The 17,396-nt window shown below is 38.8% G+C and overlaps 1 protein-coding gene across 2 annotated transcripts in view; it reads right to left on the bottom strand.

The window, feature by feature from the left end:
- VPS13B (vacuolar protein sorting 13 homolog B) overlaps window positions 1-17,396 on the bottom strand; it is a 1,996,594-nt gene that overhangs the window by 890,957 nt on the left and 1,088,241 nt on the right. For both annotated transcript variants that reach the window (XM_053715243.1, XM_053715242.1), the window contains exon 23: window positions 7,324-7,558. In XM_053715243.1, coding sequence (XP_053571218.1) covers window positions 7,324-7,558 — 235 coding nt within the window. The remainder of the gene's footprint in view (window positions 1-7,323; window positions 7,559-17,396) is intronic.

Below are 17,396 nucleotides of genomic sequence, written 5' to 3'. Positions count from 1 at the left end.
ATAATTTATGCTTACCTGATAAATTTATTTCTCTTGTAGTGTATCCAGTCCACGGATCATCCATTACTTGTGGGATATATTCCCTTCCCAACAGGAAGTTGCAAGAGGATCACCCACAGCAGAGCTGTTATATAGCTCCTCCCCTCACATGTCATATCCAGTCATTCGACCGAAACAAAACAAGAAAGGAGAAACCATAGGGTGCAGTGGTGACTGGAGTTTTAATTAAAATTTAGATCTGCCTTAAAAAGACAGGGCGGGCCGTGGACTGGATACACTACAAGAGAAATAAATTTATCAGGTAAGCATAAATTATGTTTTCTCTTGTTAAGTGTATACAGTCCACGGATCATCCATTACTTGTGGGATACCAATACCAAAGCTAAAGTACACGGATGATGGGAGGGACAAGGCAGGAACTTAAGCGGAAGGAACCACTGCCTGTAGAACCTTTCTCCCAAAAACAGCCTCCGAAGAAGCAAAAGTGTCAAATTTTTAAAATTTTGAAAAGGTGTGAAGCGAAGACCAAGTCGCAGCCTTGCAAATCTGTTCAACAGAGGCCTCATTCTTAAAGGCCCAGGTGGAAGCCACAGCTCTAGTAGAATGAGCTGTAATTCTTTCAGGGGGCTGCTGTCCAGCAGTCTCATAGGCTAAGCGTATTATGCTACGAAGCCAAAAGGAGAGAGAGGTTGCCGAAGCTTTTTGACCTCTCCTCTGTCCAGAGTAAACGACAAACAGGGAAGAAGTTTGACGAAAATCTTTAGTTGCCTGTAAATAGAACTTCAGGGCACGGACTACGTCCAGATTATGCAAAAGACGTTCCTTCTTTGAAGAAGGATTAGGGCACAATGATGGGACAACAATCTCTTGATTGATATTCCTGTTAGAAACTACCTTAGGTAAAAACCCAGGTTTAGTACGCAGAACTACCTTGTCTGAATGGAAAATCAGAGACTCTTCGAGCCGAGGAAATAGCCATCAAAAACAGAACTTTCCAAGATAAAAGCTTAATATCAATGGAATGAAGGGGTTCAAACGGAACACCTTGAAGAACTTTAAGAACCAAGTTTAAGCTCCACGGAGGAGCAACAGTTTTAAACACAGGCTTAATCCTAGCCAAAGCCTGACAAAAAGCCTGGACGTCTGGAACTTCTGCCAGACACTTGTGCAAAAGAATAGACAGAGCAGAAATCTGTCCCTTTAACGAACTAGCAGATAAGCCCTTTTCGAAACCCTCTTGTAGAAAGGACAATATCCTAGGAATCCTAACCCTACTCCATGAGTAACTCTTGGATTCGCACAAATACAAGTATTTATGCCATATCTTATGGTAGATTTTTCTGGTAACAGGCTTCCGTGCCTGTATTAAGGTATCAATAACTGACTCTGAGAAGCCACGCTTTGATAGGATCAAGCGTTCAATCTCCATGCAGTCAGCCTCAGAGAAATTAGATTTGGATGGTTGAAAGGACCTTGTATTAGAAGGTCCTGCCTCAGAGGTAGAGACCATGGTGGACAGGACGACATGTCCACTAGGTCTGCATACCAGGTCCTGCATGGCCATGCAGGCGCTATCAGAATCACCGATGCTCTCTCCTGTTTGATCTTGGCAATCAGTCGAGGCAGCAGCGGAAACGGTGGAAACACATAAGCCATGTTGAATAACCAAGGGGCTGCTAGAGCATCTATCAGCGCCGCTCCCGGGTCCCTGGACCTGGATCCGTAACGAGGAAGCTTAGCGTTCTGGCGAGACGCCATGAGATCCAGTTCTGGTTTGCCCCAACGATGAATCAGTTGAGCGAACACCTCCGGATGAAGTTCCCACTCCCCCGGATGAAAAGTCTGGCGACTTAGAAAATCCGCCTCCCAGTTCTCCATGCCTGGGATGTGGATCGCTGACAGGTGGCAAGAGTGAGACTCTGCCCAACGAATTATCTTTGAAACTTCTAACATCGCTAGGGAACTCCTGGTTCCCCCTTGATGGTTGATGTAAGCCACAGTCGTGATGTTGTCCGACTGAAATCTGATGAACCTCAATGTTGCTAACTGAGGCCAAGCTAGAAGAGCATTGAATATTGCTTTTAACTCCAGAATATTTATTGGGAGGAGTTTCTCCTCCTGAGTCCACGATCCCTGAGCCTTCAGGGAGTTCCAGACTGCGCCCCAACCTAGAAGGCTGGCATCTGTTGTTACAATCGTCCAATCTGGCCTGCGAAAGGTCATGCCCTTGGACAGATGGACCCGAGAAAGCCACCAGAGAAGAGAATCTCTGGTCTCTCGATCCAGATTTAGTAGAGGGGACAAATCTGAGTAATCCCCATTCCACTGACTTAGCATGCATAATTGCAGCGGTCTGAGATGCAGGCGCGCAAATGGCACTATGTCCATTGCTGCTACCATTAAGCCGATTACTTCCATGCACTGAGCCACTGACGGGCGTGGAATGGAATGAAGGACACGGCAAGCATTTAGAAGTTTTGATAACCTGGACTCCGTCAGGTAAATTTTCATCTCTACAGAATCTATAAGAATCCCTAGGAAGGAGACTCTTGTGAGTGGTGATAGAGAACTCTTTTCCACGTTCACTTTCCACCCATGCGACCTCAGAAATGCCAGAACTATCTCTGTATGAGACTTGGCAATTTGAAAGCTTGACGCCTGTATCAGGATGTCGTCTAGATACGGAGCCACCACTATGCCTCGCGGTCTTAGAACCGCCAGAAGTGAGCCCAGAACCTTTGTAAAGATTCTCGGGGCCGTAGCTAACCCAAAGGGAAGAGCTACAAACTGGTAATGCCTGTCTAGAAAGGCAAATCTTAGGTACCGATAATGATCTTTGTGAATCGGTATGTGAAGGTAGGCATCCTTTAAGTCCACTGTGGTCATGTACTGACCCTCTTGGATCATGGGTAGGATGGTTCGAATAGTTTCCATTTTGAATGATGGAACTCTTAGGAATTTGTTTAAGATCTTTAGGTCCAAGATTGGTCTGAAGGTTCCCTCTTTCTTGGGAACCACAAACAGATTTGAGTAAAATCCCTGCCCTTGTTCCGTCCGTGGAACAGGGTGGATCACCCCCATTACTAGGAGGTCTTGTACACAGCGTAGGAATGCCTCTTTCTTTATCTGGTTTTCTGATAACCTTGATAGATGGAATCTCCCTCGAGGAGGAGAAGCTTTGAAGTCCAGAAGATATCCCTGAGATATGATCTCCAACGCCCAGGGATCCTGGACATCTCTTGCCCACGCCTGGGCGAAGAGAGAAAGTCTGCCCCCCACTAGATCCGTTTCCGGATAGGGGGCCATTCCTTCATGCTGTCTTAGGGGCAGTAGTAGGTTTTCTGGCCTGCTTGCCCTTGTTGTTCCAGGACTGGTTAGTTTTCCAGGTCTGTCTGTAACGAGCAACAGTTCCTTCCTGTTTTGGAGCGGAGGAAGTTGATGCTGCTCCTGCCTTGAAATTTCGAAAGGCACGAAAATTAGACTGTTTGGCCTTTGATTTGGCCCTGTCCTGAGGAAGGGTATGACCCTTACCTCCAGTAATGTCAGCAATAATTTCTTTCAAGCCAGGCCCGAATAAGGTCTGCCCCTTGAAAGGAATATTAAGTAATTTAGATTTAGAAGTCACGTCAGCTGACCAGGATTTAAGCCATAGCGCTCTCCGCGCCTGGATGGCGAATCCGGAGTTCTTAGCCGTTAGATTAGTTAAATGTACAATGGCATCAGAAACAAATGCATTAGCTAGCTTAAGTGCTTTAAGCTTGTCCATAATTTCATCCAATGGAGCTGTGTGAATGGCCTCTTCCAGAGACTCAAACCAGAATGCCGCAGCAGAAGTGACAGGCGCAATGCATGCAAGGGGCTGCAAGATAAAACCTTGTTGAACAAACATTTTCTTAAGGTAACCTTCTAATTTTTTATCCATTGGATCCGAAAAAGCACAACTATCCTCCACCGGGATAGTGGTACGCTTAGCTAAAGTAGAAACTGCTCCCTCTACCTTAGGGACCGTCTGCCATAAGTGCCGTGTAGTGGCGTCTATTGGAAACATTTTCCTAAATATAGGAGGTGGGGAAAAGGGCACACAGGGTCTATCCCACTCCTTGCTAATAATTTCTGTAAGCCTTTTAGGTATAGGAAAAACGTCAGTACACACCGGCACCGCATAGTATCTATCCAGCCTACACAATTTCTCTGGAATTGCAACTGTGTTACAGTCATTCAGAGCAGCTAAAACCTCTCCTACCAATACACGGAGGTTCTCAAGCTTAAACTTAAAATTAGAGATCTCTGAATCCGGTTTCCCTGGATCAGATCTGTCACCCACAGAATGAAGCTCTCCGTCCTCATGTTCTGCAAACTGTGACGCAGTATCGGACATGACTCTCACAGCACCAGCGCGCTTTGTTCTAATCCCAGAGCTATCGCGCTTGCCTCTTAATTCTGGCAATCTAGATAATACTTCTGTCAGGGTATTATTCATGATTGTAGCCATGTCCTGTAAAGTGATTGCTATGGGCGTCTCTGATGTACTTGGCGCCATATTAGCACGCGCCTCCTGAGCGGGAGGCGAAGGTACTGACATGTGAGGAGAGTTAGTCGGCATAACTTCCCCCTCGTTGTCTGGTGATAATTCTTTTACAGATAAAGACTGACCTTTATTATTTAAAGTGAAATCAATACATTTAGTACACATATTTCTATGGGGCTCCACACTGGCCTTCAAACATAATGAACAAACAGATTCATCTGTGTCAGACATGTTTAAACAGACTAGCAATGAGACTAGCAAGCTTGGAAAACACTTTAAAATAAGTTTACAAGCAATATAAAAAACGCTACTGCGCCTTTAAGAAGCACAAAACCTGTCTCAAGTTGAAATAACAATGAACCAAATCAGTTATAGCAACCAAATTTTCACAGTAAATGTATTAAGTTAGCAGAGCATTGCACCCACTTGCAAATGGATGATTAACCCCTTAATACCCAAAACGGATAATCAATAGAGAAAAAACGTTTTTAACACAGTCAAACACACTGTCACAGGTCTGCTGTGACTGATTACCTCCCTCAAAATGACTTTTGAAGTCCCTTGAGCTCTCTAGAGACGACCTGGATCATGCAGGAAGAAGCAGGAAGACTGAGTCTGAATTTTTACGGCGCAAAAAAGCGCTAAAATAGGCCCCTCCCACTCATTATTACAACAGTGGGAAGCCTCAGTAAACTGTTTCTATGCAGAAAATAAGTCAGCCATGTGGAAAAAATTATGCCCCAATAAGTTTTATCACCAATGTACTTCAAAAAACGATTAAACATGCCAGCAAACGTTTTAAACATCCTTTTTTAAAGAGTATGTATCTCTATTGATAAGCCTGATACCAGTCGCTTCTACTGCATTTAAGGCTTTACTACATTACTTCAGTATTAGCAGCATTTTCTTAGTCAAATTCCATTCCTTAGAAAATTATTTTACTGCACATACATTAATAAGCCTGATACCAGTCGCTTTACACTGCATTTAAGGCTTTACTTACATTACTTCGGTATCAGCAGTATTTTCTTAGTCAATTCCATTCCTTAGAAAATTATTTTACTGCACATACATTAATAAGCCTGATACCAGTCGCTTTACACTGCATTTAAGGCTTTACTTACATTACTTCGGTATCAGCAGTATTTTCTTAGTCAATTCCATTCCTTAGAAAAATATTTTACTGCACATACCTTAGTTGCAGGAGACCCCGCACACCATTCCCTTTCTGAAGTTACCCCACTACTCAGAATGTGTGAGAACAGCCAGTGGATCTTAGTTACTTCTGCTAAGATCATAGAAAACGCAGGCAGATTCTTCTTCCAAATACTGCCTGAGAAAAAAACAGCACACTCCGGTGCCATTTAAAAATAACAAACTTTTGATTGAAGAATTAATTAAGTATAAAACACCACACTCCTCTCACGACCTCCATCTATGTTGAGGGTTGCAAGAGAATGACTGGGTATGACATGTGAGGGGAGGAGCTATGTAGCAGCTCTGCTGTGGGTGATCCTCTTGCAACTTCCTGTTGGGAAGGGAATATATCCCACAAGTAATGGATGATCCGTGGACTGGATACACTTAACAAGAGAAATACTTTTAATTTAAGTATCTATGGATCCAACTTTAAAATGACAGCTATAACCATATAAGTAGAATGGAACAGAATAAGAATGCTATGATTTGTACTCATCACCCACCATACTGAAAACATTACAGAGTCATTCTGTAAATTAGTCCTTTTCACAAATATAGCTAAATAAACTATGCATAAATAAGATGTGAACCGATTGTTAATATATCAATATTTTTTTCAAGCATCTCATAGTTTCTAGGGATTGTAGAATCTTCTGACAACTCAGTATGGCAGCCCATATGGTGCTCCCGGGGTAACTGGACTACACATTTTTTCAGTTACTGTAAATAATTTATTTCCATTTCTTCCTTTGATGTAGTTAAACTTCCCGTGCTTACCCTGATTGGCAGGCATTTTGATTAATTCCATTTATTTGGGATTTACATCTTCTTCCACTTATTTATCTAATTTAGATCAGAATACAGTAGCATGACTATGAATTCAATTACTATTTCTCTTTAGCTGAATAGTGTAGATTTTATTTATATTTCCATAATATTCCTTTTATTTTAGATTTACATAAAGATCCTCATCAGACTATACTTTGAACTTATTCATAATATCTGCTCTTCAAACCTATTGTACGAGTAAATTGACAGTTTTTTTGTAGGCTATGAAAATATTTTTTTATTAAGATACATAATACATTTCTTTGTTCCTATAGTCTATCCACAGTTAAAGCATCAATGGACAATTGTAAGCTTGGTAAACACTGCAGTAATGTGTGTTGAGCCTCAACAATCCCCAATTAATTTGGGCCTTAAAGTAATGTATACATCTTAGTTCTACTGCATTAACTGTATACATAATGTGGAACTCATGTGTTACCAATGTTTAATGAAGAAACTGTTTAGCTACTGTAAATGCTTTATATTTTCAGAGGATGCATTAATATATGTTCATGATTATCATTGGTATTATTAGTATTAGCAGTATTAGTATTGTTTATTTGGGGTGGAAAGTTATATAAAATATTTAATATACATTTTACTGGACTGTCCAATGGAGTGCTCATGTAATCCCTCAACCTTTCCCATATTGATTACTAACAGAAAATGATTATTGATTCAACAGGTACTAATATAGTTATAAAAATTAGCACACAAACTTAAAATTAAAACAGGAAAAAGATAAATATAAAAATAAAAAAAAATACCTTCTTCCACAATGGGCCTTGGCACAACAAACGGAATGTCTTGAATTGGTTCCATATATTTATGCCCAGCACTCATTATTTTGATTTGTGGCAAGCAGAGGACAAGAGTTCCTGGCATACTAGCCTGGCCATGATACCAACTTCTCACTGTCCCTGGAATGTCATTAGACACAATTGTGCTTGGGGATGGCAGACTGTCACTTGGAAAAAATACACAGAAAGTCTGTAGCTCAATCTGAAATAAATAAAAAAATCCCTCAGCATAAGCATAAAACAATAAATTGGTTTGCTATTTATAGATCATACTGACATATTTCAATTATAATTTTATAACAACAAAAAGCATCTCAAAATGTTGAAAGCTATACTGTGTTCTCCCCAGGACCTTTTTAGCAGGTGCACCACTCAGCTGATTTTACGGACCGTTCGGCTAATTTAGCCAATATTAAAAAAAAAAAAAAAAAAAAAAAAGAATTTTTATTGCACAAATTATCATTAAATACATTTATATTAAATGATACAATTGATTTGTGCTTTGGATAGCAGAAAATTATATAATATTAGAAAATATTACACTGCCACAACCTGGCTACTTCAAAACGCCACCCGGCTTGCAAAATTTTCTGTTGAGAACACGGCTATACACATGAACAAACAAGTTTCGCTTAGATATCAATTTGAAACAAAGAAAATCAAAGTATATTTGGAACCACAGATATAACAAAATCATTGAAAATATTTTACTTTCATGCAAATTATAAGATCATCAGTGGAGGCTCTTACTTTTCCTGTATTAATTTATTTTGTTTAGTCTGTTTTATAGATCTGTATTTCTTTTCTACCATGAACCAGTTTCATTGTCTAGCCTGGCTTATTGAATTTAGTGATGATGAGAATACACACACACAAACACACACACACACACACATATATATATATATTAGGGTTGCACCGATACCATTTTTTTAAGACCGAGTACAAGTACTGATACTTGTTTTCAAATACTCGCCGATACCAATTACCGATACTTTTTTTTAATGTCATGTGACAGTTTACCAAGCACAATACAGACTAATTATTTAAAATTCCTTCTTTATAATTATGAAGGACTGTAGCTCAAAAGACATTATAAAATAATAAAACAGGTTTTATTTGTCACAAAGTTCACAGAACATGTTTAGAAATAAAAATATTACAATAAAATATATTAACAACAACAATAAATAACAAATATAAAATTGCAACCAACCAAAAGTGCCATACAGTAAAAAAATTGTACAGAATACGGTTTAATCATGGTGAACAACACTATGGGCTAGATTACATTTGACTGGTAAGCTTTACCAATGCTCTCATTACTTGTCCTACTCCATTAAAGGCTATGGAGTTGGAAATGTGAATAGAGCATTGGTAAAGCTTACCAGTCAAATGTAATCTAAATCTAGTCCTATAATTGCAGGATGAGTGTTCATTGGGATTAACTTAATTTTTCCTATGAGTACTCTTCCTGCAATTATATAAGCTAAGATGTTCCTCAGAGTACAGTATGTTTTGAACATAATTGTGCAAGATGAGAACTAGCAGTATAAAAGGCAATCTAGCAATTAGAATAATTCAATAATAATTCAAAAGTTAGGGGCAAGTTCTTTTTAAGGAACAGAACAGAAGCACCTCTGCATGTTCAGCTATAAGTCTGTTTTTGCTATCAGTAAAGGTTCAACTTTACACACTACTGCATGGGGCAGAAAGATATTTCTGGGCCATTTTAGCCAGAGCTGGAAATCTCAGTTTATTAACTGCACAGTACTTCAAGGGTTTGTCTGAACGCAGTACAGTGATCTCTCTTACAATAATACAAATAAGAACAATTTGTATTGGCAGAACAGTAGTAAACAATTTTTAGTTTAGTCTCCACTACAGCTTTAAATGAAATGGGAACATGCAGTTTGAAAAAAACACCACAAGATAGCATATGGGTAGTAAGTGGAGGTATCGGTTTAAGTATCGGTGCATTTGCACGAGTACAAGTACTCATGCAAGTACTTGGTATCGGTGCAACCCTAATATATATATATATATATATATATATATATATATATATATATATATATATATATATATATATATATATATATATATATATATATATATATATATATATATATATATATATATATATATATATCTTAAAAGTACATTGCAGTTTGAATTTATATGCCAAAAAGTGTGGTCCTACAAGAATGATAAAGGATCATCCAAACTAGAAAACCTACAGGTTTAGGTATAGAAATGTAAACTGACAATTCAATGTGGAACTGGTAATAGCAGTTTGGCCAATTTAAAGTGAATGTCAACTTGTACAAATGAAAGCCCTGTTTTTAAAAATACTATTAAAAACAGGGGGTAAGAAGAGACATCCTGGGGGCAGAGGAATCGCTGCTCCGGTGTTCCATGCTTGCTAGGAAGAAAAGGTGAGTATTTTAAAAGAACAGCTTCAATGTAAACTTTCATGAATGGAAGTGCCCCTGTTTTTAATAGTATTTTTAAAAACAGGGCTTTCATTTGTGAAAGTTGACATTCACTTTAACTGAAAGGGTGACAAAAGGATTATTATTATCCTGTTACATAAGGAACAGATTTACAGATTCAAAAATGTACTCCAACTCCAGCTAATATGTCTCTATTTCATATTTTAAGTGATGAGAAACATAAAAATCACATTTTTTATTTCTCTGTAAACTAGGTCCAGAAGAAACACACAAATCCTCTGAACATTATGAAAATTGAATCTACCTTTCCACAAGTCCTTCCAAGAAAATATGATTGAGTTTGAATATGCGTTGGCACAACAGGTGAGAAAATCCTATGTATTTTTTCAGTTCATTAGCTTCATGTCAGAGTGAGCCCAGCTGTCAGTCTGTAATGTGCTACATGTTACAAGGCCCAGGATTTGCTCTTTAGCTTGTTGTTAATTGTAGAAGTCTATACACTTTTAGCACTGAAGAGTTTTGAACCTGGAGATGTTCACATCTCAAACTCTCATAAAAATAACACACATTTAAAAAAAAAAGAAAGAAAGAAAAATATAATTACTAAGAAATATGATTATTTTTATATTTGTCAACTTTGTCATACTCATATAATTCCTTATTGATGCATATACAGACTGTCTCATTCCAATTGAGGCAGCTTGAAACTACTCAATTGTCTTCAAACTCCTTCTTTCCATTATATATACAGGAAGTATCAAACCCCAACCCCCCAACACACATACAGGAAGTATCAAACCCCACCCCCCAACACACATACAGGAAGTATCAAACCCCCCCCCCAACACACACATACAGGAAGTATCAAACCCCACCCCCCAACACACATACAGGAAGTATCAAACCCCACCCCCCAACACACATACAGGAAGTATCAAACCCCACCCCCCAACACACATACAGGAAGTATCAACCCCCCCCCCCCAACACACACATACAGGAAGTATCAAACCCCCCCCCCCAACACACACATACAGGAAGTATCAAACCCCCCCCCCCCAACACACACATACAGGAATTATCAAACCCCCCCCCCCAACACACACATACAGGAAGTATCAAACCCCCCCCCCCAACACACACATACAGGAAGTATCAAACCCCACCCCCCAACACACACATACAGGAAGTATCAAACCCCCCCCAACACACACATACAGGAAGTATCAAACCCCCCCCAACACACACATACAGGAAGTATCAAACCCCCCCCCAACACAAAAAAACACTTCCTGTGATGATACTAAACTGTACCCCATACAGAAAAGGAGTCATGTGTGGTAATAATGGTCCAAATAAAATTGATGAAAAATCTTTAATTTCAATGTAAAAACTTCTTGACAACCAATAAATGAGAAACTTAAAGGGACATGAAACCCACATTTTTTCTTTCGTGATTTAGAAAGAGCATGTCATTTTAAACAACTTTCTAATTTACTTCTATTATCTAATTTGCTTCATTCTCTTGATATCACTTGCTGAAAAGCATATCTAGATATGCTCAGTAGCTGCTTATTGGTTGCTGCACATAGAGGCCTCGTGTGATTGGCTCACACATGTGCATTGCTATTTCTTCAACAAAGGATATCTAAAGAATTTAGCAAATTAGATAATAGAAGTAAATTGGAAAGTTGTTTAAAATTACATGCCCTATCTGAATCATGAAAGTTTAATTTTGACTAGACTGTCCCTTTAAGGGACTATTTTTATATTAAAAGGGACATAATATGCACCTATAAATAGATACAATGACAATAACAGGAAAACATGATTTGAATAATTGAGTACTGCAAATCTACTGCTCACTGGCTGATTGGAACAGTTCCGAAAGGAAAACAAATGAATGTTTATTATGACAGTTTATCCAGCACAAGAACGTCTATTTTCCAAATAAAAGCTAAAAACTGTAGTATATTTTGGTACCTTCTCTTTTCGATGGAACATATTTTTTGAATATCATCTACGTTTAAATTGCCAATTAGTATATTTCATTGCAAGCAGGGGTTGCACCACATTCAAATTAAACTATATTTAACTATAAAGATTGTATATACTGATTTCACTCTGTTTACATTGTGCATGTCTATTAATTAAGAAAACACATTTGGTGCAGTATAAATAACATTTAAAGGAACTACTGAGGTTGAGATAATGTGTAATTTCTATGCTTGTAACAGAACTTTAGATTTGCTTGTAGTAGTGGTTTAGATCTCCTGTAAGATTGTGGCTTCCATTTCCTTCCACAACACAAAAAGCAATATTATGCTGGAAAATTGGTTAACTATTCTACATTTTATATAGCTATCATTTAAAAAAAAAAAAAAAAAAAAAAAAAAATCTGTTTCAAGTATAGGGCTCCATGTACTAAGCTGTCTGCGAGGTGTTCGTGATTTTTTCCATCTAAATTTCTGCGTACAGATCGAACATCGTATGTACTATGCCCCAAATTCTTTGGAAAACTGACATTTACAAGTGTCGAGCAAACTTGTCCGCAACTCTTATAGTCTAGTCTTTTTTGTAGCTAAAAAATCCTCACTCGACAGAAATCTCGCAATAAACAGTAATTACTAAACAATCTATTTCTACGCATGCTACTTTTTCCGCACCTAGCTCGTGAAAAATCTCTCGCCAGCTTAAAGATGGTGAGCACAATAATAAATAAAAGGGTCTATAAGATATACGCATACAAGTCATATAAAAGAAGGTCAATAGACTTTAATCTTTGCTCACTGTTGATTCTGCTAGCCATGGAGACACTTATTCAGCTACATATTCTTTGTCTGATGCAAATCAGGGGGAGAAGGCAAATTTGGGAACCTGATGCCATCAAAAAATGTTAGACAATAGAGAAAAAGTATATATTGGCACTGTGAATAGTATGCTAAGGAAATAAAGATCTATGATCTCGGTGCTGCTCTTTGTGTAACAGTATTTAAACAACAAGGATGGGGGAAAGGGGACAAGAAAGGGATTAGCTAGCACTCTTTCCTAATAATAATGTAACTAGGCTGAATATATCAGTTCACAAGTGTAAATTAAGTTCCTTTAAAAATCAAAATTTAATACTAACAATTCAAAAAAGGGTGAATGAACTACCCTATATAACTACATACACCACTACCCATAACCTCTAAAAACAAAGATGGTAACAATAGACTAGAACCGCTGTATACTATCCCCCTGTATTCCTGTCTGATAGCTGGAATCGTCGGCTTCAGGTGCCAGGGATAGTAAAGTCAGCGGTCTAGCTAAATTTAAGCACAAATGCATTTTGGCCTTTAACAAGGGCCTTTTTCAATGTGTATCTTGTAATAGTAACAGAGATAACCGATTGCCGAAGATTTAGAGCTTTTAAGTTGTGCACTGCCAAAATTGGACCAATCAGAAAGCGGAATTTAGTTACACCCCCAAACTAACCTATCAGAATAATTCTACCCCCATGTTTTAGAGGTGTGCTCAGTTTTAGGTTGATTGTATTTAATACAACATGCTAAGCTATTTGACCAGTGATTGCTTACTTAGGAACCACACCTTTATGCTTCTTACCTTGCATTGGGAGCAGTATTAGTGGGCAGGGTTTTTTTACTAGAATTCCGTTGTCTACTGGCGATATTGCTAATACAATATAAAGCGCTCATAATAAGTACTTCATGCATATGGTAAACTATATCATGCACCTTATATTGTATATGACTTGAAATACCTTAAATCAATTCATTTTTCACCAAAACAAGTTACATAATGCAGTAACTGATTCCTATTATCACGAGTCATAACTATAGTGACATATTATCCTCCATATACTTCCAATCCGATTGATGCAGAGTTATAAACTACTGAGACGAAACTCAACCAGACACAGCAATACTTTTATTTCCCCCTTAACCCCCAGGAATGGAAGTCTTAAACAAGGCTTTTATCGACTGGGGGGTATTCCCAATGTCATGGGACAATTGATTGCACACATGTGCGTATCATGGCCCCACATGAGGAGCCATTCCTCTATATCAACAGGAAAGGGTTTTATTCCTTGAATTGCCAGATGGTCTGTGATACCACTCTTAAATTCACATGTGTATGCAGGCTTTTCAGGGAGTGCCCATGATTCCTACATCCTGTGCCAGACCTCCTTATTTCAGCTTTTTTATTCTGAAACACTCTCGGGAGGTTGGCTACTCGGTGAGTATGCACTACCTTCGTTCTGTCTATATTTTTCTCTTAAAGGGACACTAAACAAAAAATAATTATGGAATGTTTCAGATAGAGAACAATTTTAAACAACATTACAATTTACTTATATTATCTAATTTGTTTCATTCTTTAGATATCCTTTGTTTAAGAAATAGCAATGCACATAGATGAGACAATCACATGAGGCATCTATGTGCAGCCACCAATCAGCAGCTACTGAGCATATCTAATATGCTTGTCAGCAAATGATATCAAGAGAATGGAACAAATTAGATAATAGAAGTAAATTAGAAAGTTGATTAAAATTGCATGTATTATCTGAATCATGAAAATAGAATTGTGTCTAGACTAATTCTGTCAAGGTATATTGCTTACAATGCACCAATGTAATGTTCTTGAAAAATATATCTTTTAAATTAAATAAATCCATGATGTTTCCCTTTAAGCACATGATTAAACTATAGTAATCAGAATACATATGTTACATAACAGGTGACGCAGCGTACGGCTGCAGACCGTGGCTGTTAACCCCCTTGACACACCCCCTTACAGAGCCACAACTCAGGTACCAGGAGGCCCACATCTGTAACAGAAATGTCATAGAAAGGAGCTTTGGCCTACTCAAAACCAGATTCAGGTGTCTTGATTTGACAGGCGGAGCTTTACAGTATAACTCCAACAAAGTGTGTTCTATTGTCAATGCATGTTGTATTCTACACAACATTGCTGTGGACACACATATATTGGGGGACATTGAACCAGAGCAAGATCGGCAGCTGGTTCCTGTACCTGAGGAGGTGGACAGGGGAACACTGAGGGGGAATGCAGTGAGGGACTTTGTCATCCGTGAATACTTCACCTGTAAGTTACTTGTTCATAAGCACAGTAAACCGTAACATTGACATGTATTATGATGTTTGACTGTACCTCACCAACCATTGCATGTGTATATATCATGTCTTGCAGAATTACATTCTGCGGATTTCCATTATATGTAAATGAAACTTCTACATCCCACCACCCTTCCCTTAACCACCCTAATTGCTGAAAATGTCTCATTGTTTAATTCATGTTTAGGTCATGATGATTATTGGACTATCTTTATTAAGAAGAATGGAAATTGATGTTTATACCTTATGTTCACACCTTCTGAAAATACATTATTATTTATATATATATATATATATATATATATATATATATATATATATATACACCCATGTGTCAATTTATATTGGATGTGAGAAATATGGATTTACATCTTATAAGTGAATATTACTATATGTACCCTTCATACACAACTATGTGATGTCAGTTATAGTACATGAATATGTCATAAACATTATAATCTCACCTGTTTTTTTTTTTTTTTTTTTTTTGCAATTTCAACACAGGTCATATTATCATGTTTTAACAATATTAGTGTAATAAAACACACCTCACATGGATGTGTATGACAATGACATGGTAAATAACAAACGACAATGTTTGTGGGAAACTATAATAATATTTATTTTTTGTCTTCTTGGATGAGGGAGCTGAGGTGCCTGTAGTGGATTTCCTTATTCTCCTGGTTTTAGCAGATTCTGGTGTTTCTGCTGGTGTGCTGGCCACAGATGATAGGCTGGAGGCATTGTCCTGCTGGTGTGTAAAGTGCTCAACCAACACACTAAAGAGTTGACTTTGTTCTCTCCATCTATTGTCCATCTGCATCTGCATATCAGACAGAATTCGCATCATCTGTGGTTTTGAACACTTGCACTTAACGATGCCATGTCCCTCTGCAGCTCTATGCTGCATTTGTGTAACCTCTCCTGGCTCCTTATGAACCTTTCTTGGTTCCTGAAGAACCTCTCTTGGCCTCTTTGCATGCTCTCAGTGCTTGTCACAAGCCTCCATCTGCAGATGGTGGAGCTCGTCCAATGGATGAGGATGGTGGAGCTTGTCCAATGGATGAGGATGGTGGAGCTCTTATGGTTGATTGGTAGTCCCACTGATGACCAATGTGTGACCACCCAGCCTCTACAATCGGCACTCCTTGTCACATAGTCTATGGGTAATATCCATGACTGACATGAGATTGTGTTGTGGGGGGTGTAAATTCATGGACTCTTTGTGGCTATCTTGGCTGCCCCTCAAATCCAAAGGAAGGATGTTCCTCCGGCCAGGAATCTTGCCAGGGGTCATATGGCAATGGCGGTGGCATCACTGTCGGGTCCTCAGCTGAAGCCACTCAACTATGATCATGTCTGGGAGCATACTGTCCGTGTGGTTGCCTGAAGACTGGTGGTGGTGGTGGCATGGCTGTTTGTATCCTTGTGACAGGAGGTTCTGTGGAGGAGTCAATGGATGAGGGATTAGTACAATTGGATTTATGTCCATGTCGGCATATAATGTACATTGATACATGCTAGGGCCTATACTGATTCTCATGACAAACTCTATAACATGCATGTGCACATTGTGATTTGTTCTATGAGGGATTTATATATGAGCAGTATACAGGGATGTGTTTCATACAATAGTTATGTGTACATGTCAATTATGAAATAATGTGTTGTTTAAGTGAAACTATGGTCAAACAATTTACTTTAGCCTGATCTAGGAACAGAACCTGCTTTAATTGAGCTAAAAGTATTGGGATGGCTATAGTGTCCATTTAATGAAAACTCTACATGTGGCTTGTGGCCCGTGTTAATCTGAGACATGTTAGTATTGCACTATTCCACCTCATATCATGAATTGCATTGTGTTATGTAGCAGTAATGTCAAGTATAATTGTAGATGTTTTTGTTAGAATGCCAAATACCATGCTCTTCATCATATACATGAATGTGTGATATTAAAGTATGTTGTATCGCAACTACATATAATACAGGTATGTGGGATGTTACTCACCAGCATGATGTGATGTGGTTGCAGCCCCTGGAAGTCCACAGACTGCTGTGATACTCAGGGACCTGCACATCATCTCCTGCCAGGTGTTGTACTCTATGTCCAGGGCTGGGCACTGCCTGTTTCCTTCTGGTGGACAGCTTCCTGCCCCATCTTTTCTTTGGCCCGCCTCTTGCAGTTATTCCACATCTTTTTCAGGCCCTCTACAGTCCTCCTCTGCACGGCCACACTGTTGACGGCATCCTCTACTGCCAACCATGGTCTTTCTTCTTTTGGCACTGCCTTTGCCCTTCGCCTGTCCAAATAGGGCACTGTAATTGTCCATGATGGCCTGGACTAGGGCAACATTTTCAGCAAATGAGAAGTTGGGACATCTCAGCCTCTCATCCTCCATGGCCAATTGGATTCATTCCTGTGATGTCCCTGACAGTGTGGGTT

This window comes from Bombina bombina, chromosome 5 (genome assembly GCF_027579735.1).
Source record: "Bombina bombina isolate aBomBom1 chromosome 5, aBomBom1.pri, whole genome shotgun sequence".
Classification (NCBI taxonomy): domain Eukaryota; kingdom Metazoa; phylum Chordata; class Amphibia; order Anura; family Bombinatoridae; genus Bombina; species Bombina bombina.
This window is presented reverse-complemented; position numbering and strand designations above follow the sequence as displayed.